At 45.3% G+C, this 26,568-nt stretch overlaps 3 protein-coding genes across 3 annotated transcripts; all 3 read right to left on the bottom strand.

Annotated features, from left to right (window-relative positions):
• Nucleotides 1-4,786: 4,786 nt before the first annotated feature.
• PtA15_6A592 (uncharacterized protein) lies at nucleotides 4,787-5,186 on the bottom strand (the record flags this gene model as incomplete). Its single annotated transcript, XM_053170313.1, has 2 exons — nucleotides 4,787-5,028; nucleotides 5,111-5,186. 2 exons carry the CDS (start codon nucleotides 5,184-5,186, stop codon nucleotides 4,787-4,789), a joined length of 318 nt encoding a protein of 105 aa, XP_053021517.1.
• An 8,753-nt stretch (nucleotides 5,187-13,939) lies between these two features.
• PtA15_6A591 (uncharacterized protein) lies at nucleotides 13,940-14,632 on the bottom strand (the record flags this gene model as incomplete). Its single annotated transcript, XM_053170312.1, has 1 exon — nucleotides 13,940-14,632. One exon carries the CDS (start codon nucleotides 14,630-14,632, stop codon nucleotides 13,940-13,942), a length of 693 nt encoding a protein of 230 aa, XP_053021516.1.
• A 6,368-nt stretch (nucleotides 14,633-21,000) lies between these two features.
• On the bottom strand, nucleotides 21,001-21,275 carry PtA15_6A590 (uncharacterized protein; the record flags this gene model as incomplete). The annotated part of the gene is made up of 2 exons (XM_053170311.1): nucleotides 21,001-21,012; nucleotides 21,075-21,275. The coding sequence occupies 2 exons, from the start codon at nucleotides 21,273-21,275 to the stop codon at nucleotides 21,001-21,003; spliced, it is 213 nt and encodes a 70-aa protein (XP_053021515.1).
• Between the last annotated feature and the right edge of the window lie 5,293 nt (nucleotides 21,276-26,568).

Below are 26,568 nucleotides of genomic sequence, written 5' to 3'. Positions count from 1 at the left end.
AAGTCGGCACATGATGCGCTGGCAAATTTCTATACAGGAATGGCGAGGCTTGATGAAAATTGTGCATAGAGATGGGTTGGTCCATAAGAACGCGGATGGGCTGTCCAGGTGGGCTTTACCAAATGACAGTGATAACCCGGCGTCTGACAAAGAGGATGTTACGGGAGAGGTTCCCATCATGGCTATCAGTGTTAGTGGGTTATCCGACGAGTTTTGGGACTCCGTCGAGCGTAGCTACGATGGGAACAGAAACACAGCGGCCCTGGTTGGGATTCTTTGGTCTAAGTACCCGCAGCCCGATTTGGTTTCTCAGTTGGAAGACCCCTGGAAGGCAAATTTCAACGCCGGCCGTTTTATTCTCTTGGATGGCCTTCTTTACCATCGCACCGGAAATCATTGTGCGTTGGTCCTGGTTGAGGAAGAGCATATTAGCCTTATGCTTCACGAGTGCCACGATAACATTGCGGCAGGCCATTTTTCAAAAGATCGGACGGTGGAGCGGTTGCGGGTGTTAGCCTGGTGGCCGGGATGGACCGTTTGTGTGGAGAAGTACTGCTCCAGCTGTGACCGGTGCCAGAAGGCTAATAAAGCGACGGGCAAGCGGTTTGGGTTGCTGCAGGCTATCGAGGAGCCTAAGCAGCATTGGGAAGTAATCAACATGGATTTTGTGACTGCGCTGCCGCCGGGGGGTAAGGACAGCTTTAACGCCGTTCTGGTTATTGTAGACCGTTTTTCTAGGCGGGCACGGTTCTTGCCTTGCTATAAGGAGAACACGGCACTGGATGTTGCGCTTTTGTTCTGGAATTCGGTTATCCATGATGTTGGATGCCCTAAGGTCATCATTACTGATTGCGACCCCAAGTTCACCTCTGAGTTTTGGAAGAGCCTTTTCCAGCTTATGGGGACAAAGTTGTTGTTCTCTACGGCCTACCACCCGCAGACAGACGGGCTAGCCAAACGGATGATCCAGACGTTGGAGGATATGATCTGTCGGTAATGCGCGTTTGGGCTGCAGTTCAAGGATAGTGAGGGTTATACCCACGATTGGGTCTCATTGCTACCGGAGTTGGAACACGCGTACAATTCCAGTGTCTATTCCAGCACGGGTAAGACGCCGTTTGAGCTGGAACGCGGTTGGATTCGGCATATGCCGCGGGACTTGGTTCTTAGTAAGGCAGTTACTCTTCACCCATTGGCTGCACGGTTTCAGGAGATGATGCTACGTGCTGAAGAGCAAGCCAGCTCATGCCTGGCGGAGGCCGTTGCGTATAACAAGGAGAGGTGGGACAAGACACACTGCGACCATGACATATGTGTTGGCGACAGAGTGCTTGTCTCCACTGTGAATTTCCAGAATTTGGGTGGCAACCGCAAGCTTAAAGACGCGTTTTTGGGGCCGTTTTTTGTTAAAGCTCTGCACGGGCGGAACGCCGTTGAAGTTTTTTTGACGGAAGGATTTGACCTTAAACATCCTACGTTCCCGGTTAGCTTGCTTAAGAAATATGTTGTTGCTGGAGACGAGGTCAAGCCTCCTCCTCCTGTTGTTCTGGATATGCTTCCCGAGGTAACAGACAATAACGTTGCGTTCCGGATTCTTGACGAAAAGCTTACAAGGATCTAAGGTCAAGCCTGTCGTCTTTACCTGACGCGATTTAAAGGTCTGTCGGCGGACCATGATAAATGGCTGCTGAAGAGCTCAATCCTTAACGCAGATGTGTTGCTGTGGAAGTTTTGGGCCGCCAAGCGTCGCAATCCTGGCACTACTCCAATCAGAGCAGTGCTTTTTTGGGGGGGCGAGTGTCAGCCGCCTACTAGTCCAGACAGCGCAGGCGACGACAACCCTTGGGCCGCCACAAGCGCGGGCGGCCTGCAACCAAGTAAGAGAGGGCCTGGAGCCCTCGAGTGAGCACATTGATGTTGAAGGACTCGGGTATTGACCTTGAGTGAGCGAGTGAACCCCGCCTGGGACCTCCTTAGAGATTCCCAGAAGGATAGATGGTCCAGTAGGCATCGGACCACAAGTCAGCCCAGCACAACTGGGGTATAAGTACTGGGGAACCTTCCTACCAGGAAGGATCCCCCAGATCAGTTACCAAGCCCACCAATATTGTTGTATTTGACCACCAACGCCAACTTACAACGATTGGGGCCCATTGATCCACCTTTCCTCTTTTCTCCAATTTATCCCTTGACCTTCCGCGCTTCGTCTCAGTAAGCCGACCTTTTCCTTTCATCTCTCTAAGTCCTAGAAAGGACCCAATCTTTGATTCCTTTGGAATTTGGTTGGATACGCTCAACCAGCCCCTCCAGACGGAGGCGCGGCTTTTCCTCCTTGTTCTGCGGCCAAGTCGAGCTCCGGCTAACGTCATGACAGCTGAGATCAGCTGAAACCTTAGATCATAACTAAGGTTTATATTCAGGGCGCGGCCACAATAGAGACCCGCCCTGACAAGGTTACTGGTATTGATATGCTTATAGCCATGCGCATTCATAACCCAGACCCGAGCTATCAATGTATTCATGCCGCGTGGTAATAGGCTGAAAAGATTCCCGACTCTGGAACATAACAGTCGACTGTTGTTAGAATTGTTATTCCAATAGTGCACACCTTTATCCGGCATCTGGCGGAAACCTTTGATGGGAAATTGGACTACAAAACCCACAAACCGTGTCAATAACATGCATCAGTCCCGTGAGCTCTATATTCTTCTCCATTGCGTAAATTCATCATTGGCAAAACCCAAATATATAACACTGCGCCTGCGTCTAGCAATGAGTGACACCCAAATCTTAGTTTTAAAGATCACTGCTAATCACCAATGGCCGGAAATAACAGCCAATGTGTTACCCAACGTCACAACCACTGATCAACCCAATATTATTTGCAGCGCAATAAAAAACAGGCTCAGAGAACTGTTCCGCAAGGTCGTTACGAATGCACGCTTTGGGGTAGTAACTGAGCACTATACTACAGTGCATTTCCTGCCTCACGGCCCTGGACGAATTCGTATGGTTATCAAAGTTTGGCCAATGGCTCAGAACGTAACTTATAATGGTAACGTCTCCCAACAGTATTAAGAAACGATGTCATTCACATTTAGCTAATGTTAAGGTATTTCCTGTACGCCCTAGAGCCTCAGCCTTTAACCGAAACATCTGGGAATGGTCCTGTCATGGGTGAATATGATCCCGCAACCTTGAATGGCACAGCAGATGCACACAACTTGAATGTTTTGAGAGTCCACAAATGGATCCAAACTTATCTGAATGCGGATGTGACTGTTACCCAGCACTTTGAATAGCTTCCACCACTTCCCAAATCACTATGTGACACATGATTATGGTACTCATAAGTACCCTGCGCTATCTGTTATCATTGTAAAATTGCTGCACCACTGTTACTAAAAAGGCCGATAATATTGTGCCGGTAATAGCTTGGAAAATATGTGTGTTCTACATGATCATAAAGTATGGTTGAGACAATAGCTGGTTTCTCATTCCAAATGAGACCCGTCACCACCACCAAGCTGAGTGCGGCTTCTGACCCAAGCCCATAATCAGATGAATTGAGAGGACAGCGTTTGGAAAATCAATTCAAACGCTCAGCAGGACCTGCAACTGTGGTGATGCATGATGGAATGATCTGATTGGCCGTGCTCAGGAGCAGAGATAAGAGCTGTTGCACACCCCGAGTCCTGGTCACGTGCTTATCCATTTAACAATAACCAGCTTTGCAGGAAATTATTGAGAGAAGTCTGGTAGGTGTATAAAAAGGCTGAGTGGATGATGGCAATCACAGGGCGTCTCAACTTGCCCAGTGATGAAGTAGTTTCAGCATTTTTCCCGTGGCAGAACGTGATTTGCGAGCCCGCGCAGATAGAGAACAACTTCTGCCGTCTGGCTCCAGTGTCATTTCAAGTCAACAGCTTCACAATTATAGGCAGGCGCCAATTCCGGCGTAGTTGCTTATGGTCAAAGCTGGTTATTGAGAAGTGGATAAGAACGTGAGCAGGACTTGTGGTGTGCAACGGCTCTTATCTCTGCTCCTGAGCACGGCCAATCAGACCATTGCATCATGCATTGCCACAGTTGCATGTTATGCTGAGCGTTTGAATTGATTTCCCACACGCTGTCCCTCAATTCATCTGATTATGGGCTCGGTTCAGGAGCCAGGCTCAGCTTGGTGGTGGTAACAAATCACATTTGCAATGAGAGACCAGCTATTGTCTCAACCATAGTTTATGACCATGTAGAACACACACTACTCCCATCAATGTTACCATCAGAGATTGTTGGAATATGAGTAGTTAATCATACCCCTGAGCAAGCGGAGAGAAACTTGGCAATGGAGGTAATATCATCACGCAAACTGATTTCGGAATTTGAGCTACACACGCAGAGATCAAGAACAACCGCTGATCAGAGACGTCATGAAGACATGTAAAATAAGATAACTGTGTATGAAATCATGCGCAGAACCAACTGCCAAACAGATTCAAGATAAAGATTAATTGGAGGGGTTAGATGCATTTCAAAGGTTAACAAAACAGGACACGGTCAGGAACAACTCAGATACATATGTTTTATCATGTAATTACAAACACCTGAATAATGCAACAAATCAAGCATGAGCATGGGTGTTGGTTGAGGACAGAGGCAGAGAATTCCAGATCTCTGGTGCAGTACAACCGTGAACAGTTGCTATAGGGCATGTAATGTGCGCCAAGGAAGCGAGAACATGCAGAAGTAGCAGATGATTCAAGCACAGGAAAATCGGTAAGGCAGTTTACTCGCCAATGGGCGTAGAGTCATTGTTGAGGACTGGCGACTCCACCGAGGTTGGCTTGGCCTTCTTAGTGTACTTCCTTTTCTTAGGCAATACAACATTGCCCTCAGGTTCGTCGCTGGGGCTGTTGCCCATGCTTGCCTGATTGTCTTCTTGCACCTGTAAACTATTGATTGGTCCAGCGGGCATACTATCAGTGTGTGTAGGTTTTAGAGCCAAGATAGGTTCAGCTTCTTCTTCATCTGAAAAATCAATCCTTGGGGAGGAAGGTTGTCAGGATACAATGTGGGACAATGGGTGTGGCGAGTGGAAGAAGCAGCTTACTGAACAGGACGACGGGGCTTGGGTCCAGAAGACGTGGACTGCATAGCTTGCGATTATGCCGACACCTTCGACTCATGGCCCAAAGCAAGGGAGACCCACATCGCCTGCTTGCCCGCAATTAGCACAGTTCAGCCCGCCAATAAGTATAAAGAAGGAAGAACACTTACATTCACCTGGAGCATGCGTTCAGGAATATTGTAACCGCTGAAATATCCCAACAACATTACCTCTCTTCCAAGTTGAAAAAGCCCAAATGTTTTTGCCAAATTTCTGTTCCCCGCTATCTTGTACTAGACTAAAAAAGATACCTGGGAGCGGGACTAAGAGTGCCTCATTAGTACAAGCATTGAACAGGTCGGGAAAGGAACATACCTGGTTATCGTAGTCCGTGTGGCTTATTTTGACGAAAAGGTTTTTAAAATGAGTGGTGGTAGACGTGTGATCTTCCTCTTTGAATTTGGAGACAACAATTCCAAAGCCATAACAAGCAGATTTATTTGCCAAAGTAGGCACAAAACCTTCTGCAGCCGCGACAGGAAAAGTCATGTCGTGCTCAAAGTATAACGTAGGCGCCGACTTGACGTTGGGAGCAATGATACGGCCCGACAGGAAGTAAATGTTATCAGCAAACAGGGAGGTTGATGCTGATCCATAGCACTGTAGGCAAAGCTTCATGTTAATTTCCAAACCGTTGTTGGTGTCCAGAAAACAAAGTGCGGATTTGAAGAGAAGTTGGCCATAGGTAGAGCCGGGGCTTATTGAGGGGGGGAGCTGAGTGGAGTAGTTAGTTGGCACGGTTACTATGTGATTACAATAGAGATGTGCTTACACATTTGGTAATATTGAACGGGGAGCGGCTGAAGAGCGGGTGGGTCTGCCTTTTTAAAGTTGACACAGCGGGAGCCATTATGTGGCAATTGGAAGCGGGTGAATAAGCAATGTACAGGTGTTGGGAAGCTGGTGCAGCGGCACAACGAAGTTCTAACTTTGAATATGTGTGAGAGGCGGCACCAAGGTGGAAACAGGAAATGGAAAGGGAGGCAGGAAAACGGGGATGAGTGAGGTGGGGCGTGTGTGGACAACGAGAAAGTGAATCAGGGTTGTGGAGTATTTATAATCAGGATTCGGAAGACAAACATGCCAACGAGGTAGGATTTGGATATTGGTGGGTTGGAGAGGTTGCATTTAGCATCTCATGGCGTGATCTAGAAGACGGAAAAGATGAAAAACGGAAATTGACTTATGGGATAGGTCAAGGGCCCGGAAAAAGAAGTGTGCCATTACACGTGGACATTTGGAACAGAGAGGTTGACTACCGGTTAACAAAGCCAGGTTTAGGTAACAGACAAGCCTCGGTGCTGCGCCGGGACAAGGTTGTGAGCGGTATTTTAGGTGTGGAAGGAAACGCGAAGCGGCTGGGTTAAAGACGGTGAGTGCTGAAAAAGGTAGAAATACTGCGCCGGATAAAGGACATGAACAATATGGTGGGAACGGGATCCAGTGAGTCAGGCAATATTTTTCATGAGAACGGCGACGGGGGAACAGCAACAACCCAATAAGCTTATGTATGGACGGAGCTGAAATGAGCAATTGAATAAATAGCTGTGTGTGCATTCACGGACCTGAATTGGTGGAGGTAGGAAAGCAATAACCGGAAAAAGTAAACAAAAATTGGGTGCAAAGAGAGGTTGGTAGTTTGGAAACAATGTGATTATTCCAGGAGCTGAAACAAGCAATTGTTCAATGGCAGTATTTAAATTCACGGATCAGGATTGGTGGAGGTAGCAAAGCAATGACCAAAAAAAGGAAGATGACCGCAAAAATTCTTGAACAAGCGGTGAAACTGTTGTGCCCATGGAATGACACACCGTCTGGCTGAGCGCATTTTGGAAAGGCATAAAAGGAGGCGGCGGGGTACATGACACCGCAAGGCTGCTGGGGTGTATTGATTGGGTTTGCCCAAATTATTGTCTCCCCTGCAATCATGCCTCTTACAGATCATTGCGCAGATACATCTTTGATTTTTTTTGGTCGGAGTTTGCATGGGGAACTGCTGCCCAGAAAAAAAAAGTTGTATCCACGCAATTATCTGTTTTTAATCTTGGAAGAATTCCCACGCTGGGATAAGATATGGTGGCAGAAACACCAAAAAACTGTAGTGATATTTGGCAACTGATTAGATTGTAGCTGCTGCATAATGGATGTGACCCCAAACACAATATTTCTGGGTTTTCTATGCAGAACAATTGTCCGATGAAATTTTATGTGGAAATATTCCTCATTAATCTGTGGTTGATGAAATGTAGATAAAAAAAAGAACCTGACACAAATATGCTAAACCATGGTAAACTAATTTCAAAAAGGCCTTCTATGCAAGTAGCACTTCAAGTATGATGTGAAATATCTTCAGGAAGTTAAACCAACCAAATTAACAATGTGTGCAGGAGGGTCTCATGAGAGAGGTCAGGGGTCAATGTTTTTCCTTTTTTGAAAAAAAGTAGATTTGGAGAAACATCAATTGTTGAAGTAAAAAAAAAGAAAAACAAATTGAGACCCATCATCCACCCTGGATTAATCCTAAACCTTGCAATGTCTTTTTTTCATGAAGAATTGAATGTTGTATGTAGAAATTTATGAATGTTATCAGGCAAAGAAAAAAAAAAATCCTGTGGCTTGAAGAAAATACAGGGGGAAGAAGAGAGATTATAGAAGAGTATTAAGGAGACATGGAACACAGAAAAAGGTATCAAGAGGAATTATAAAAAAAAATTGATCAATATAAATTGATCAATATACGCTATATTGATCAATATACAACATCGCAAATTCATCCATCTTGGTAGTGGGAGCAGGTCAGCGTAGTCTCTGGTGGTGGACTGCCGGCTGAGCAAGGCGGGACTTCAGGCTTTTGTGGACGTTAGAGACAATGAGGATTAGGGCAAGGGGTGTGCGTTTGTTTCCTGTCTGGTCCTTCGGATCTGAGAGGAGGTGGTGCGTTCAGACATTGGGAAGGTTGAAATTGCCGATGCGGTACTTGGAGAGCCATTCGTGGAGCAGGGCTTTGTTGGTGCGGAAGGGCTGGTTGTTGTAGATCAAGCGGAGCAGACGGCCGGCCTGGACGGGGTTGCGCTTGGCGGTGGGGAGCAGCTTGTCAAAGCAGTTGGTTGCAGCGGCTTGGGTTGTCTGGACCAAGCGACGGCGGCAGCTTAGCTTTGGGGGAGCGAGGAGGGTGTCACGGAATATGGCGGAGTTGGCGAGTGCTTCTTATCTGTTGGAGGGGATGGGCTCTGTGGGCGCAGATCCGTCACAGGAGGGGCAGGGGCCGTTTGGCGCACTCTGGGTGCTTCTGTTCAGTTGGGATGGAGCACAAGCTTCTTGGGTCCGAGGCTGTTTGAGGCCGCTTCCGAAGGTCTGGGGTTGGTCCTGAGGGTCCTGGTAGGCCAGGCTGGCCAGGCAACGAAATTGGTTGGGAGCTTCGTCCGGATTCCGAGAGGGACCAAGCTTTCAAAAAAGGAGAAGGCGGCGGCGCTAGAGTCGCTCCAGTGAACTGAGATGCTCCCAAATGGGGCAGAGACAAGAAAAAAAAATTCCTGAGAGTCAAGACTGGAGCCAATGATTGATGGAACTAGAAAAAAATCTGGCACTGTCAATAGTGCCTGTGGCACTGTTAATAGTGCCTAGGGCACTGTGAATAGTGCCTCTGGCACTGTTAATAGTGCCTATGGCACTGTGAATAGTGCCTCTGGCACTGTTAATAGTGCCTATGGCACTGTGAATAGTGCCTCTGGCACTGTTAATAGTGCCTAGGGCACTGTGAATAGTGCCTCTGGCACTGTTAATAGTGCCTAGGGCACTGTGAATAGTGCCTCTGGCACTGTTAATAGTGCCTAGGGCACTGTGAATAGTGCCTGTGGCACCGTTAATAGTGCCTATGGCACTGTGAATAGTGCCTCTGGCACTGTGAATAGTGCCTATGGCACTGTGAATAGTGCCTCTGGCACTGTGAATAGTGCCTATGGCACTGTGAATAGTGCCTCTGGCACTGTGAATAGTGCCTATGGCACTGTGAATAGTGCCTCTGGCACTGTGAATAGTGCCTATGGCACTGTGAATAGTGCCTCTGGCACTGTGAATAGTGCCTATGGCACTGTGAATAGTGCCTCTGGCACTGTGAATAGTGCCTATGGCACTGTGAATAGTGCCTCTGGCACTGTGAATAGTGCCCTGGGACTGAATGGTGTCCTGGCACTGTGAATAGTGCCCTGGAACTGTGAATAGTGCCTCTGGCACTGTGAATAGTGCCTCTGGCAATGTGAATAGTGCCCTGGCACTGTGATTGAATTTCCTGAAGAAGAACAGCTTGGCGTACCTCAGCGATTAACTGAACACTGCTCAAGCAACCAAATCAGACAAGTTTTTCAAGTTTAAATCAAGCAACATGAAGTTTTGGAGCAAAGAAGTTTTGTTGTGGCAAGTCCATTATTTTCTGCATTGAAATCCTTTTAATTCATCCTTCCAGATCCCAAAACACGGCTGAGAATTGATTGTTGGATCTGTTGAATCATTATGGGAATTTCACTCAAGCGCAAGGTCAAAGTTTGACATCCTTATTAATCACTTTGAACTCAAGGGAATCAATGAGCATCATTCAATGCGTGAAATTTTTTGGAAAAAGACTAAACAGTACTGTAACGCAAGGGTGAGTTTTTGGAATTTTTAATTCAGATTTTTTATTGAAATAATAAATAAAATAAATAACTGTGTTACTTGTTTTTCAGGATGTTCAAGCTTGCATCAACCTTCAGCATAATTGCAACAGAGAAAACTGCCCAATCAAGAATACCTGAATGGCACAAATTGAGCGCCAAGAAATAGAAATCATAACTGCCCAAGTTGAACACACCAACAACAGACACTTTGTGATCAACACTGCTTTGCTCCATGACCCGTTTTCACATCATCAAGTTTCTCAGACAAACCTATCCCATATTTCTAGGGTCAGTCTAAATGCACTCCACTTTTTTACTTCATGCACTCCATGTTTTTGGCTAATTTGACATGGTACTCCAAAAAGTCTGGAGTACTGGGTTATTGCACTCCCAAATGTAGGAGTGCCTGCCTTGGCACTCCACATTTATTGGAGTACCGGCATGCACTGCAAAAAAAACTGTGTCAACTGTGAGCAGTTGACATGTGGTAACTCTGAGGAAGCTTGTGGTGTTACACCAGCCTTACTCAAGGTTTGACTCAACCCAAGCTTTAATGCACAGTCACTGTGCACCTTGCACAGTGACTGTGCCAACAAAGACACTTGTGCATTCAGGTGGAGTTACAATGGCAGCTTGGCTTGAGTTCTCTGCATGTCAACTGAAAGCAGTTGACCAAGTTTTTTTTGCAGTGATGGCCACTCCAAAAAGCCATTTATTTTGGAGTGAGGGTCAAAGCACTCCATTAACATTGGAGTGCTGGGGCATGCACTCCAATTTCCCACAAAGGTGAATTGGAGTGCACTCCAGCTAGTACTATGCTAGATGGAGTGCATTTCAGTGCACTCCAATATTTAGAAGGAACCTTGAAGTGCACTCCAAGAAACTGAAACTGGTGCAATTGCAAGTGAAGCAAGCCATATTGGCTGGGGAGGATAAGTTTCATATGGGACCAGTCATCATCCGGACACAAGCATCTGAAAGAAAGAAAAAAGGGAAGGAAACCAAGCAATAAGATTTGAAAATCAAGAAACAATAGAAAAAAACTACATTTCAAGTTGCCCGGCCACAAAGAGATCCAGGCCCTTCTGGATGAAATTGTACCAGATCTTTGCGTTCTTAGTAGTATTTCTTGTGGCCTTCATGATAGGGGGAATTGGTTGTACCCCATCTTCCCCCTCGACATTAGGGAGGACCCAATGATTGCCATTTACGTGCAGCAGGTAGATGGGCTCCAAAGCTCCAGAGACCGGACCAAGTCGCAGCGGAAGATAGGTGCTGCAGGACTCTAAAGAAAGAAAGATTACTGGTTGGACATATGCATTTGCAAGCATCTGTCCATGCGAAAGTTTGTCGAGCCATTGACTGCGGTCAATCTCGGCTTCCAAGCTTTCCAACTTGAGGCCCGCAATGATCCTCTCCATCTCCGTCTTGCCGCCCTGTAGCTTAGAGTAAATTGTTTTGTTTGTTTTGACCTCGTCCAAGATATCATTCCTGACGCGGAACCAACCATCGTCGTGATCGTACCCGAGCGCTTTGGCAATGCATCTAAATCCACAATTGCCATTGGCTGAAGGATCAAAAATCAATTTGACATACTGTTGAAGATTTGACGGGATCTGAGAAGCATAATAAGGCTAAAAAAACGCAAAAATCAGTACATTGTCAGGCAATTATTGCATAAAAAGGCAAAGCAGAGGAAAAAAAATCACTTTGGGAGACAAAGTAACTCCACCATCTTGCCCGGATTCATTAGCCAATCCGCTGCGTTCATTCTCAGAAGCACGGTTTTCGCCTTCCTCTCCACTTTCTTGGTCAGAAACTCCGTCTCTTTCTTCTCCACTTTCTTCTTCACTCTCTTTCTTGCTTACTTCATCGACAGATTCCTCTGATTTGGAGGCCGCTTCTGATTCAGAGGCCGCTTCTGATTCAGAGGCCGCTTCTGATTTGGAGGCCGCTTCTGATTTGGAGGCGGCTTTATAACTGTTGGTACCTTTTTTGATTTGCTTGGACTTTTGCTCCGGAGCCTTCAAGGCGCGCTTTCTGGCCGCTGATTGCTGCTTTTTTAACTTTGCTTCGACTAGTTCAAAGGTCAAAGGATTTCTTTTAGTCGATGTTGATCGCGCTTTCTTCAATGATGGCCTCCCTTTTGTTTGTTTTTTCACGCTGGGAGCTTGAATTGGAACCGCTATGTGAGTTCCGGCAATAATTTGATCAAATTGCTCAAGAATCCTTGCGAGGGTGCTGGGATCTTCTTGAGAGAGTACGAGACTTATCTTCTTTAATTCTTCATCCAAATCGATCTCAGTGTCATCGGTATGCTGTTGTTGTTTTGAAAGAGGACCATTTCATAATATTAGCAACTATAAAAACAATATAATGTTGAAAAAACAATCTCCTACAGTTATCTCTGGGTTATATTTGAGACTCCACTGGGAGTGAAAATCCGACGGAGACAACACATCACCGTTTTTGAGTATATCCAATAGCTTGTGGGCACACGGAATACCAATTCCAACGGTAAGAGTTTTAGAGCACGGCTTGGTTTGATCGAGATTGGCAAGCCTCTTGTATTGGACCACGCATTCATTCAATGCAAACGTAGATGTCTTGCCAAGGAGAGGAACGAACGGTTTGGGGACATTGACAAGAGTCTTGCCAGTATCTCGTCCAATTGCTTCGTGAACATGGTTGAGTTGGGTGTCAACTGCGTGGGACAGGGAATGGAAGACAGTGAGCAAGTCGCCAGTTGAGTTTTTTATGAAGTTTTTAACGTAAGCATGGCCAGATTCCACTCTTGAGGTGTTGAGATTTCGAAGGTGCGGATACTGACATGCCCAGGCAACGACAAAGAGATGTTTAACTGGGATGATATTTTTTTCGAGGTAATGGAGCACCGCAGGCCAAGTCGCAAGGAAGGATTTCAAAGTATCGAAGTGCTTGTTGTATAGATCTTCTGTTTTTGCGCTGGTGACTTGCTGCCAAAGTTGCATGAAGACATCCCAGGGAGCTTTGGGCTTCTTATCCCGAGATTTTTGACTAGATCGATCTTCAGGACTTTTGGTCTGATTGTTCGGGATTTGAGCGGGTTCATCTGATTTTTTAGCAGCACTCTTGGGGTTCGCAGGAAAATACTTCTTGCAGTTTGAGGTAATATTATTGTTGATGTGCCATGTGCACAGGTTTGCTTGTGATTCCGGGAAGACGGCGGCTGAAGCTTTCCGTAAGGCAGAGTCCCGATCAGTAATAAAGACCTTTGGTATGCGTTGAGGTGGCCAGACAAGCTTTTTCAGGGTATTCACAGCCCAGAGATAGTTATCATTGTCCTCAAAAGTCAGAAAGCAGAATGCAATCGAAAAAGATCAGTTTGTTGCCGTTTGACCAATTACGTGTAGGAGCGGAAGGTCGTAGCGGTTTGTCTTGTACGTTGAATCCAAGAGAGCAACATGATGGTTTATGCGTGCAAGGTGAATTGCCCCCGGATGAGCAAAGAAAAGATTGACAACCGCACCACTTGAGTTCACCTTTACGTCGTAGGCCCAGTTCGATTCCCTCAGGACGGCCAATAAGGCTTGTATCGGGTCCCTACCGTCAAGTTCTTCTCGACGAATCTTCTGGAGAGCGTTACTAATAGTTTTGTTAGTTGCAAATGTTTCGTTGTCAGAAGTACGAAGTTGTAATAAGATCTGGGCGGGCTTCAGATTTGCTTGTGAAAGTTTTCTGATCTCCTCTACCTGCTCTGGTATAAGCCGTTTGTGAGCAGAGTGACTGGCAGGTACATCGGATGGGCCATGGTTGTGGGTTCCATTCAAGACTTCCAGAGTCCATACTTTGTTGGTGATTTTTTTGCTGGTCGGGATTGAGGCTTTAAGGTGAAAAGGGCAGTTGATCTTGGTTGAGGATGTTTTTCGGCCAGATTTGTTTATTATCGAGCCACGAAAATGACCTGAACGGTCGCATTTGATGTAAACGTTTTTGCCGGGGTGAGAGTTCGACTTGGAAACAGCATATCCGTGCGTTTTTGCCCACAATTGACAGAAGCAAACAACATCATCCATCAAGGCAAAGCAAGCGGACAGGGGAGGTTCCAATGGCCCTACATAGCAAAAAAAATAGTAAAATGTCAGATCGGCAGAGAAAAGCAGTCTAAAACAACTAAGATATTACCTCCGGCTTTGAAATCATACTTATCAAAGTCACTTTTTTTCAAAAAATCGAGCGTTTTGTTAAGGACTTGAGTAACAGGTTTGAGGACTTCAGTGTCAGGACAGGCGCCAAAATGATTAGCTTCGGAGACGGTTTCCTTGGCTGCTCGATTTTTGGAGACGGTTTCCTTGGCTGCTTGATTAGCTTTGGAATCAGAGACGGTTTCCTTGGCTGCTTGATTGGCTTCGGAATCGGTGGAGAGTTGTTCGCCGCAGTTGGAATCTGATTTGACTTCTTTGTCTTTAGAGCCACCGTTGTCCAAGCCAGAGTTTGACAAAGAATGGTCCAAAGATGGTATCAACAATGTGGAATCGGAAGCCATCGCAAGATTGGTTGGAGCTGCAGATCCTATCGAAAGAGCTTCCGGACAACTGTTGATTGTGTTTGGTTGGACTTGTTGAATTGGAAACAAAGCAAGGAGGCTTTGCATTTGTGCCCAAACCTCTGGAGTAACAGTCACGCCGGCGGTCATTCCGGCGGTCATTGGAGTGCCAATTCCAGAGTTTTTAGCTATCGCGCTTGTGGTCAATGGAGTACCGCCGTTTGATGTTGTTTGAGTACCGCCGTTCGATGTTGTTTGTTTGGTTGGGTTAACTTGTTGGTTAGACATGTTAACTTTGGGGTTTGTCGAGATCGTCAAGTCTGCTTGGTGGGGTAAGATGTTTCTGGTCGTCTTGAGGGAGGAGTGTGAGTCTTGCTGAGTGGGACACGTGGACTTGTGAGTCAATCTGAATGCACCAAAAAGGGAGTGCAGAACTGTGAACTCCATATATAACTGGAGTTCACAGTAATGCACTCCCTTTTCAGGGGGACAATAAATCTAAAAGGGAGTGCGGTGTTTTTGCACTCAAAACTAAGGGAGTGAATGAATTGTGCACTCATTGTTTTTGGGGGCCTTTGGAGTGTCTGGTTGCGCACTCCTCCTTTTTTGGAGTGGTGATGTCATCACTCATAGTCTTTTGGAGTGCACTGGACCCCACGCCAGCTTTGTTGTGAGTGCACATTCTAGGCACTCATATTTGGAGTGCATGAAGTAAAAATGTGGAGTGCATTTAGACTGACCCTATTTCTAACCAAGATATGGTTAAATGTGTGTACATGGCCTAAAGAATTGGGGTGTACATCAATTTGAATTTGATAAGAACAATTCAGGGGGAGAAGATGAAATTAATGTTGATGATGTTATTTAGCTTCAACAAATGTGATATTTTTCTTACTTTTTTCCTTTGAGTTATCATTTTGGTCAGAAATTGTGTCAAAAATGGTCATATGATGTACTGTGCATTTGTGGTAGAGGCTTGGCCAGTTGATCGTTGCTTTCTCTGCAAATCAAAAGATAAAATAAAACAGAATAATTAAGCTTAAAAAATTAATGAATGGCTGGGGGGACTGATGGCTGCTTTTTTCCAAACGGCAAGCCAGTTACGCCATGCTTTGTATCATTTTAAGTATTGCAAAAGAACCGCCTGAATCTATCCTTTCAAATGATCCAATTTGTACCAATTTTCATTGAAGATTGTGGTTTTTACAGCGCTTTCTGTCTAGCATTCTGTTCTAACGGCAGCGCGCACACCCCATAAGTCACTTGACCAAATTTGAAACCCTGATACGGACACCTTCCCCTTGGATTTATTGCATAATTAGTAGCTCAAAATAGCTACCTGGATTTCTTATTTTGATTGGTCCTGGTTCCAGAGAGTTTGGGTGAGAATAGCAGCTTCTATATTTTTTTCTTTCTTGCTTCTTCTGCCGGACACCTTCTCATAAACTTTATTGCACTAGAGTTCAAAGCGGCTACGCCGCTGCACCTTTGGGGGAAGAGGGTAACATACCCTAAACCACAACCCCCCCCCCCCACCTCTTTTGTGTAATGAAATGGATACTGAAGGAGGAATTATTGTCAAAAACATGTACATATCTGAATAGCAGCAAGATCAAAATTTCACTTCAAAAAATATGATGGATGATAGCCAACAAATGGAGAACCAAATTATCCCACCACCCCAAAAGTTTTTGAAAAATATTCACAGCATAATCAATTTTCAAGTAGTGTTATTTTCTCATACAAAAAATCTCTTATCCTAATCAGGTAATATGCCAGCGGAAACATCAAGCTGAATTACTGCACTCTTGAGACCAAGAATGACCATAATGACAACATATGGTAAAAAAAGTCTGGGGTCTCTTCAAAGAGGGGGTGTAGTCATGACAATGGTGAAAGGTTTTGCTATGTGCAGTGAAGCACACCTGGAATTCTGGGTGTGCAACCCACTTGGTACTACAAGAACTTTTCTTTGGATCCATGGGTTTCCAATGTTATATCCTGCTCCAATTGAATTGTCATGATGCTGTAGGGAAATATACAGGACACTATGAGGTTGCCTTACATCACCTGCCAACAATTTGCATACACTGGCTGACTATCACCTTCTTTGCTTCAGGGTTGCGAATTTGCATGTTTTTATTGTGGAAGGAAAAATAAAAAAAAACTATTAATCCACACAGAGTTGTAAAAATGCCATCAATCTGTGGTTATATGTTGAAATTTGGAACCATGTCAGTATAGAGATTATGGAGAATTGATGTGTAGAAGAATGCCTTGCTGAGAGATGCAACAAACAATAAATATCCAACCCCATCCTGGTATGTTACAGACACCATTGCTAGGAATGGACAGAAAGCCTGATGAGCCTCAGCAAGGAAGCAACTACTACGCTAATTACATTAGCGGCGCTAATTCTGTAGCATAGTAGTTGGCCGCTAATGATTTTGGCTGTTAGTTTTAGCTGTAATACAAAGCCGCTAAATCACGCTAACGCTAAATTACAGCTAAATTACAGCTAATTAGCTACCCATTACAGCTAAATTAGCTGTAATTTGCAGCTAAAATTACACTTTTTTCTCAAATACCTGTTAGCTTTAAATGTAATAGATTTTAAGCTACAATCTAGCGTAGCGTAGCGGCCTCAAAAACCGCTAAGTTAGCGCTAATTACGCTAAACGTAATTTAATAGTTGCATCCTTGGCCTCAGTCATACCCGCACTGTTCCTGGACACAATTTCTGAGAAAGAGAAGGTTTCACTACAGCTGTATGAACCAGTAATCATATAACACGGACAAGGCCCCTGACAGTTCTGAGGCTGAAGAAAACAGAGGAATCTGGCATTGAACTTCATTCCTTTGTGAATGTGATTCAGAGAGTAGTGCAGTTACATGTTTTCCTACAGGACAAATGACGCCCACTCTAAAAGAAATATGGATGTACTTTGTGCACAAAAAAATCTTTGCGCACTGCAGGAGGAGTCCACTCAACATCCCGGCCACAGTGCGCAGAAGCTCAAAACGCTTTGTGCACTGCAGCTGAAAAACCATAAAATTCTCATTTTTTTTCTGCCATGCGGCAGAGGAGATTTCCCCCCCCCTCCAACAATTCTTTTGGAAATTTTGGGACACTCACTTTAATCACACAAGACAAGGTTGAAAAATAAATACCCATTAATGAGCTGGATCCCCCGGTGACTCTTCCCCGGGGATATCTAACCTGCCATGAATGACCTGGGGACACAGCCCCTCAAAAACATAGTTCGAGGGGCAGAAGTCAGCCGCTGTGCCGTGCCGACGGCCGGCGCAGGCCCACAGTGCGGAGGATACACACTCCCCGGACGACCGGCCAGCACACATGTGGAGTGCAAATCACCGGTCATCTAAGGGATTAAGCACTCCTCTTGATGACCGGGTCCGTTGCGGTCATTGAGAGGGGTAAACGCACCTCTTGATGACTGGAACGGAATCCGTCAATGAGAGGAGAAGCACACCTCTCGATGACCAGAACACAACCGGTCATCGAGAGGAGAAACACACCTCTCGGTGACCGGGAGCAGACCGGTCATCAAGGCAATTAAGTACTCCGCTCAATGACCAGGTCCGTTGCGGTCATCAAGAGGAGTACTTAATCCACTCGATGACCAAGCAGATCCGGTCATCAAGAGGATTACTTAATCTCCTTGATGACCGGAACAGACCCGGTCATTGAGAGGAGAAACACTCCCCCAATGACTGGAGCAAACCATTCAACGAGATGAGTGATGAACAGTTTGCTCCGGTCATTGAGGGGAGTCTTGACTCCTCTCGATGACCGGGAAATGGACCCATTGAGAGGAGCACTTGATCCCCTGAATGTATGAACGGTCTGGTCCCGGTCACCAAGAGGTGTTTTTCTCCTCTTGATGACCGGGTTCTGGTCATCGCTCCTCTCAATGACCGGCCTACTTCTCCTCCCCCTCCTGGGGGTCAGGCTTAGTTCAAGGAGGAAGGGGGGGGGGGGGGGGGGGGGCTATTCTCAATGATGGTGGGCGAGTGGTTTTAGACCTTGGCGAAGTGTTTGAGATACATGATTGCAGCCAAACAGCTGGCTTCTAGAGCCTTCACTCCATTGTGAAAAGCCGTGGCCAGAGGCGAAGCAAACAGCATTGGGCAAGTATGAGCAGGCCAAGGAGGTTTTGGTGGCCTGTGTAGCGGGCGGGAGGGATTGGCAGGACTCCTGGGGATGCACAAGAAGCAGCTCGGCCTTTGTGATTGAGGGATCACTACCAGCAACAATACCCTCATGACCTGGGAAGTGGTATTTCCCTGTACAAAGCTGGAGAGAAAAAAATCCACCACGCGTGACAGTCAAAGCCTCTCGTGGTTTAGGAAGGTACAGCAAAGGTGCAGCATCTTTGAGAGGGAGAACCGTCAAAAAAGACCCACCTTGGCCAAAAGCGGTTCTGGCCCGGGTGTGAACATATACATCCATAGCAACAAAAAAGTGTGCAGTTCATCTAAAGGCGAAGTTCTGATTTGTTTTGTTTTGTTTGAAGGGTCCCAGTTGCTTGTCTCGGACAGCGCCACGCGACTGTAAAGATTTGCAGTGTTGGAGTACCCCAAAATGGGGAGGACTCCTGGACTTATTGAAACATGTGTGCGCTGTTGATATAGAGAAAAAAAGAGGAGCGAGGGGAGGTAGACAATAAATAAAGGCGCCTCAACGGCGGCTGGACCTTCACGGGTTGAGTTCCCCTCTTGCAGTTGTGGAGGTTGAGCACGATTCGTTGGTTAACACTCTCCGCCTTCGCATTTGCAAAGGTTTGAGGGCTTTAATCTTTTATCTCAATCCCCTTTTGTGCTTGCGCAGGCTGATTATGTCTTATCTTTTCCCCGTGCTTCGCTTGCAAAGGTGGGTCAAAACATTCATCACACAAAGAAGGAAAAAACCTCCCCTGTTGCACTTGCACAGGTTGAGGCAAATTTTACTCCCTTGTTGCACTTGCTCAGGCTGGGCAATTTATTTAACCAACCATTTGCCCATCTCCCTCCCCTTGCATTTGCAACAGGCAGAGGTGGGAGAATCCGCTCCCTTTTCATTCATGGTTCATGAATTGGGGGATCAGTCCGAGGCATTAATGTTTGGGGACTTAAAATTTAATTCACACGGCAGCAAAGTCAAACATACTTCTGCCTGGGAAGAAGGGAGCTGTGGGAAATATTGCCAAGTTGGCCACTGTGCCACTGGTAGGCCCCTTTTGGGGCCTTTTGGGAAAGGGGGAGGGTGAACCCATGAACCCAATTTCCATGAAAGTGTAGATTTAACATACTTAGATCATTATTGGCTCAATTGAATCACCTGGATCTCTGCTTTTGATTGATCTTGGTTTCAAATGATTATATTTCTGAGCGTGGATTTTACAGCAGTTTCCATCATGCCTTCTCCTACGGCGGGGCGCGTGCCCCCAATGGGAGCTTGACCAAACTTCAAATCCTGCAATCAACACCGTTCCCTCAGCTTCATCACAGTCTTGTGCCCTCAAATGAAGCGCCTGCATAGCATCTTTCAATTGATCCAATTTGTAGCAAATTCTATCAATGGGCGCGGATTCTACAGCCGCTTCTGTACATCCTTCTTTTCCAGACACTCAACCCAGAGTTTCCGGTGGGCAGCTTTTTTTGGCGTCCATCCTGGAGTGCCCAATTGTTGGTGCGCATATCTGCACAAAAAGCGTCTATTGGACACTCCTGATGGAGAGTGTCCAATGGATGCTATGTTTTTGGCGACCAAGTGATGCTCCGGGGCAAAAGCAACACTTGGACGCTTTTTGGAAAGCGTCCAAGTGATGATGTTGCCGCGGAAGCGTCCATCAGATGCTTTGGGAGCATCCTCTGGATGCTTCAAGGGCAAAAGCGTCCATTGGATGGGGCCGTTTCCCAGAAACCCGCCCCGTGGTGTACCTTGATTGGTTCTGAACCGGTCACCTTGAAGAATGTATTCCCTTTGCGATAAACGGTTCAGAACTGGTCATCAAGAAAGTGTACCCTCCTGGACAACCGGTTCAGAACCGGTTGTCATACAGAGTGTACACTCCTCAAAACGACCGGTTCTGAGCCGGTCATCCAGGTACATACACTCTATGATGACCATTTCTGAGCCGGTAGTTGCAAAAGTTTTCCCCTCATTGATGAACGGTTCTGGACTGGGGAGACAATTTCATCCACCGGGGATTGCATTGGTCTCCGCAGCTGAGGTTACCTCGCCAAACGGCAAGGTTGAGTTGAGCAAGGCCCATGAGGGATGACTACCGGCCGATTCAAAATTGACAAAGCCAATATCAAGTTGGCCATTGCATCGCAGGCATCCAATGTAACATCACCCAATGCCAATGCAAAGTTGGGTGGGCTTTGCATCGGCGGGGGGAGTGGTCGACCCCACATCAACCAAGAATGTGATTGGTTGATCCCCTGGCGATGTTACATCGCTGAGACCCACATTAAATAGGCCCAGTGTGATGCAACATTGGGCGCGCGCGATGTTGCATTGGCTGGATGTTGTATTGGATGTTTCAACTGATGTAACATCAGATGAAAATGTCCGATGCAAGCACGGATAGCGCTGTCTGACACAACTGCATTGGCAGTGTTTCAAAAGAATTAATTCTGGAGGTAACTTACTGTCTTGGCTGACAAGACCGGCAACCAAGTTGTACTTGCAGTAGCTGTTGTAGCAGGTGGGACCACGGACTCGGGTGTCATTACCAAGGTACTCCAACACAGGCTTGATTTGAAGCTTGTTCTTGATAGCAATGATATGGACTGCAGTCTGATAAGCGCGGTACGCCTCATCCAACTCAAGTTTGTCATCGCTAGTGAGCCGTTCATATTCCGGATCTTTTGCAACAATATAACGGAGCTGATCGAGGGGCTGATATTTCACCTTCTCCATTATCTCATCAGACAGCTTTGATCTTTTTTGACGGCCGTGGAACTGAGTAGGATCAAGCGGAGGAGATTCCTGGTGAGCACGGGTTTGGATAGCATCAGGCGTAGCTACTCAATCAGTCACAGCGGCTTTGGAACAACGGGGTGCTTGTTTCTTGCAAGGGGGCTTGGTCTTGGCAGCGGTGTCTGCGTTTGAGAGACCAACAAACGAGAGGGGAGGAGGGAGTGTAGGAGACAACAAAGGGTCCACCCCAATGCCAGTGGGGGGATTAAAAACACCGGATTGGTTGGATCACGGTTCCAGGACCCGGCGATAAGTGGTACCCGCTTCGCCCAATGGGGACGGTGTGGCAGAAGAGCCGAGAGGATAGATCTCTCCAAGACTATCAGAATGTCAAGGATCAGCAGGGTTACCCGGCGCGGTACCTGGGTTGGGGTTGCACCTTGGTCAAGTCAATGTGTGATCAGTACGCCCAAAAGCCACGGGACTTCCAAAATTGAACAATATAGTCATACTTGGTCTAAAAAGTGCAGAATTTTTTGTCAGAATAAGTTGAGTGGCTGGTTAAGGAAAGACCAAGGTTGTGAGATAAGGTGTGGAAGTTAGTCGATGAAATGGGATGTGTTGATTAGTCCTGGAAAGGAGTTTTGCAGAAAAAATAAGCACGATCTCTTGTTGACTTATTTGGAGTAGGTTGGTGTCTTACAGTCAAGCAATACAGGAACAAGTGGCGGGAAACAGGGTGGACAGCCGGTAATTTGCTGCAATGATTTGATTGAAGTTTCAGGCGGATCGGCAAACAATAAGTGGCGAGAAATAGGGTGGACAGCCGGTAATTTGCTGCAAGGATGTGATTGAAGTTTCAGGCAGCTCAGCGAAAGACTGGCTGATAATTGATCAAGAAAATATTGCATCAATTCTTCATCTAGAGTCAAAAGGGCAAAGAAATTGTGGCATGTAGACAAGTTATTGTAGGGCCGTACGCCTAACTGGGGTATGATTAGTTGTGCACCAATGATGAGAAGGAGGGGGAGGGGGAGATGATGACTTACGGAATCAAGAGATGTTCTGTCAGCCTTAGAGTCAACTCAGCTGACCTAAAGTCCCCTTTATCTACCTTTTACATGTGAATTACTTCATATCTTTTTCATCTTAAGTGATAACCTTGTTTTGACTTCATATTCTGTTTCCTCATGCAATTTTAACCCCAGTTACAACTTAACAATTCTTTGTAACTATACTCCTTCCCTGAGTTATTGAGTTGTGGCGCACATGCGCAGTTGTGACGTGTCAGCGCTACCAGGCGCGCCAAACCACATGTACATATGTAGATTACATAAGCAAACTGTGAAAATGTTTGTAGTCAGGATCTGTCAGCCTCGTTGATGCCAAGGACTACTCCTTCTAGCTACACGTGGTGCAAAAATAGTACAAAAGAGTATAAAACTCTGGGACAAAAGTCCAAGGGATAATTCCAATGATATATTGGTAATTATGGCGTAAAAATATGGGCAAAAAATAGAGTAATTATATTAATAAAATTAATATAATTAAATTTAAGAGGGGCCTGATAAATCAGGGGTGTTTAATCCCTCAAAGGCATCGTGCAAAAGCAGAGGATTTAGTTACCTGAAACACACTGGGGCCTGTGAACAGGGGTGGTTTAAATCCCAGCAAAGAATGGCGTAGAATCTCAAGAGAAGGGGCTTAAACTTACTAGTAAAAAGCCCTTAGGGTCTTGAGGTTCTACAGGATAGAAACTGGGAAGTTGGAAGCGCTTGAAGAAGGTGATTCTGAAGGTTTGATGGAAAATGGGCAGTTTCTGGCGAAAAAATGAGGCTAAAAATAACTACTAAGGGTCTTACCAGGCTGGAAACAGGCTATTGAGCACATGTTGAAGGCGGGTAAAATATAGTAGTGTAAATAAGCATGGAGAATCCCCTTTTGGGCGGAGAAAGAGGCCTTTTTATAGCCTAGTCAGGCCTCCAGGGGCGCCCAGGGGACATGGGGACACTTGTGGGCGCATTCTGAGGCAATTTGGTTGCGCTAGAAGGCGCTGTTGGTCGTGGAACCTTGGGGCTTGGATACAAGGGTTGCCAAGGACCATTTACAGAGGTTCTGCGTGTTTTTACACATGCCTTACACGTCATAGGGGCTGGTTTGGGGGTTCTGTGACGCACATTTCCGTGGAAATGTGCCACAGAAGGTACTAGAACTGGCTTCTGTGCACTTGTACATGTGCAAGCAGTGCTTTATACATGTTCTGGAGGCGCTCATTAAATGCTCCAGTTCATTTGACCCCTTCTACATATTTACTACAGTTGTAATTTACGTGTAATGAGGCTTGGGAGAAGCTAGGGCGCTTTCTAGTCTCTCCTGTGCACGCTGCAAGAGTCCTTTTCAGTCTAGAATGTTTTTATATTGAATGACGTGGTAATTACATCTTGTTTGGTGATTAATTACATGTGTACAAGACATATAACACATGTAATATTGCTATTGGGGCGTATTCTGGCCCATTCTCACTTACTGGTAGCCTGAGCGCTTTGGTTGCGGGCTAGTTTATGCATTATGCATATATGTACACCATGCGCGCGGGCTTGAGCTCTAGGCAACAGAGCACGCGGGCTTGGGTGCGCCACGCAACAAATAAAGCCATCTTTTAAACTATACACAACACCTCAGTTACCTCACTGAAACTGGGTGTAAACATATGTACTTATATATATATATGCATACAAGTGCATTCACGCGGGGCATGATGCACTTGCTTAAACTTTGAAGTTAGTTTTACACAAGGAAGGGATAATAATTAAGGGTAAGTGTAAGTGAGGTACCCTAGGTTATTTTACCCGTAGAATCAGAATCTTCTATAATATTTTACTTATTGATTACACAAAGCTAAGTAATCAATTATTTACATATGTATTTAATGTTTTTTGTGTAGTTTTACATATGTAAGAGTAATAATGTCTCTTTCATATGTAAAACTACTTTTTATATTTTCATGTTTATCTTGTCACGGTGGCTCTGCCATAGTAGCCAGCTGACAGGATCCCCCTTGCCTGAGGCGGATCTACAGACTTCAGCACACCAGAACCACACCCCAGATAACCCCAGGATCACCACCAAAGAGTTTACAACACTCCCAGTATACCTACCGTCACAGGCGCCTAGGATATTGACAGTAAGTAACCTCTTTCACTGAACCTTGTTTATCTCAGAGGTAAAACTCTGTGTCTTGCTTGATCTGCTCTTTTCTGCTGGCCTTTGCCTCATTCTTGATCACAGGGCTGTCCCTTCATATCTGCATTCTTTTTTCTATGGTTTTTGTAAGAAAAAAACCACATAGGTTTCCCTTTAAAGAACCTTGACTATCCGGAAGGAAGCTAAAAAATTGTGGCTGGATTAAACTTGTCTAATCCAGGATCCCTCCACCTTTCTTTGGTGAGAGGAGGCTGTAGCACTCTCTAGCACAGCTTGGCAGCACTCTTCTGAAGAGGTAGCATTGCCAGTGGACGTGCATTCCCACCAGAATAACCTTCAATATCTGCTCATCTTGATCCTGCTCAGTTTCTCTCTCTCTTTCTCTCTCTCTCTTTCTATCTCTCTCTTTCTCTCTCTCTCTTTCTCTCTCTCTCTTTCTCTCTCTCTCTTTCTCTCTCTCTCTCTTATTTGTATTTTCTTTATCCAAATATTGCCCTGTTTATTCTTGTGTCATGCTGTCACTATAGAGACTCAGGCTCACATGTTCAATCAGTAGAGGATAAATTGTACCAAGGTTGAGTCAAGGGGCAAATTGAAGTCAAGTGTGTCAGGAACGGAGCGGTTGATGTGAGGTGATGCAAGTTGAAGTTGAATGTGACCAATGGCAGGATCCAGAACAGGTTTGAAATTTGGGTGAAAGTCTGTGAAATTCAATGGAAGGCTGTGTGACATTCTACCTGCAGTCGGGTGCCACTAGCTCATTCGTACCAGGGAAAATAGGATAGGGCTAGATATTGAACTTCACCCCACAATCACCACCCTCAAAATGGAGGCAATGTGTGCACATTGCCATGCTCAAACATTTATATTAAACCACTTGTATATGCATCAAACATAACTGAAACATGTGTTGTATGTGTTTCTTATATTTTTCTTACATTTTTGTTATATTTTTGTTACATTTTTCTTATATTTTTCTTATATCACATTGAATCTTCCCTTCAAGAAATGTAGTACTAGTACTTTTAACTTGTGAGTTGTAACATGAGAAACAATATTAAAAAATGGACCTTTATGTTACAATGCCTTCCGTTTTTTTTACAATTTGAGGTGTTGTGCGGATGATTCCAATGTTCCCTCCAATGGTATGGCACCTCACCTGGTTCCTCATTAAAATCTATCTAAGCACAGCACTCGCTGCAAATGAATTCAGTTGGAGCTTTTCCTCTTGAAGAAATACAAGTCCAAGTGTTATTCAAGCCTCATATTAACCATTTTGTTAGTTTCAGACCAAAGTGTTCAAGTCCGTCAGATGTGTCATCAGATGTGTTAAATATCAATTCAAACCTCACCAGCATTACACCAAAATGTACAAAAAAGGAATATGTAGGCAAAAGTGGTGGCAGAAATTTATACTGATAATTTCAAAAAAACATTTTAGACAGGCAAAAGGACTTTTCCTGGATTCAGGTTGAATTCGGAAGCATACATAGAAAACCATCCATATAGTTTCAATTTCGAGCAAAATCAACATTTCAGACCGCTCAGTAGGCACAGGTAATCAAGAGAACATGTGGACGCCAAATTTAACAGTGGATATTTTTTTATTCTGTAAAGGAAAGGGATTTAAAAGAGGGATAGCATTTTACACAGGAACAGACAGGAAAAGAAAACTAATCATTTGGAAGTGATAGCGCAAGGGAGTTGAAATTTACTAGTTGGAAATTGGTTTTGAAGGCAGATAAGGAAGTCAGACGTAACCGCTTGGGCAAGTTGGACTATTTGAGGATGGCAGAAACTAAATAGGCAGTTGGGGGTGAGGAAGGAATCAATGAAAGGGCTGTCAATGTATGCGCCAAGTCGCTTCCAAACGGGTTCCAAACCCTCTCTTTGTGGTGAGTTTCTCTTGAAGAGGATTTCAATAGCGCTCAAGAAACCCAGGGTAGACGCGCCAGAAGCAAACTTCCGATTATTAGGAGCCAGCATAAGACCACGAACACCAGCCATGAGGTAAAGGCAAAACGGGATGTAGCTGTGTCTTGAGCAATATTGGTCAAGCTCCTTCTTTTGCAAAACTAATGCTTGACTA

The sequence above is a fragment of the Puccinia triticina genome, chromosome 6A (assembly GCF_026914185.1).
Source record: "Puccinia triticina chromosome 6A, complete sequence".
Classification (NCBI taxonomy): Eukaryota; Fungi; Basidiomycota; class Pucciniomycetes; order Pucciniales; family Pucciniaceae; genus Puccinia; species Puccinia triticina.
The sequence above is the reverse complement of the archived record's forward strand: the minus strand, read 5'-3'. Positions and strand labels throughout refer to the sequence as shown.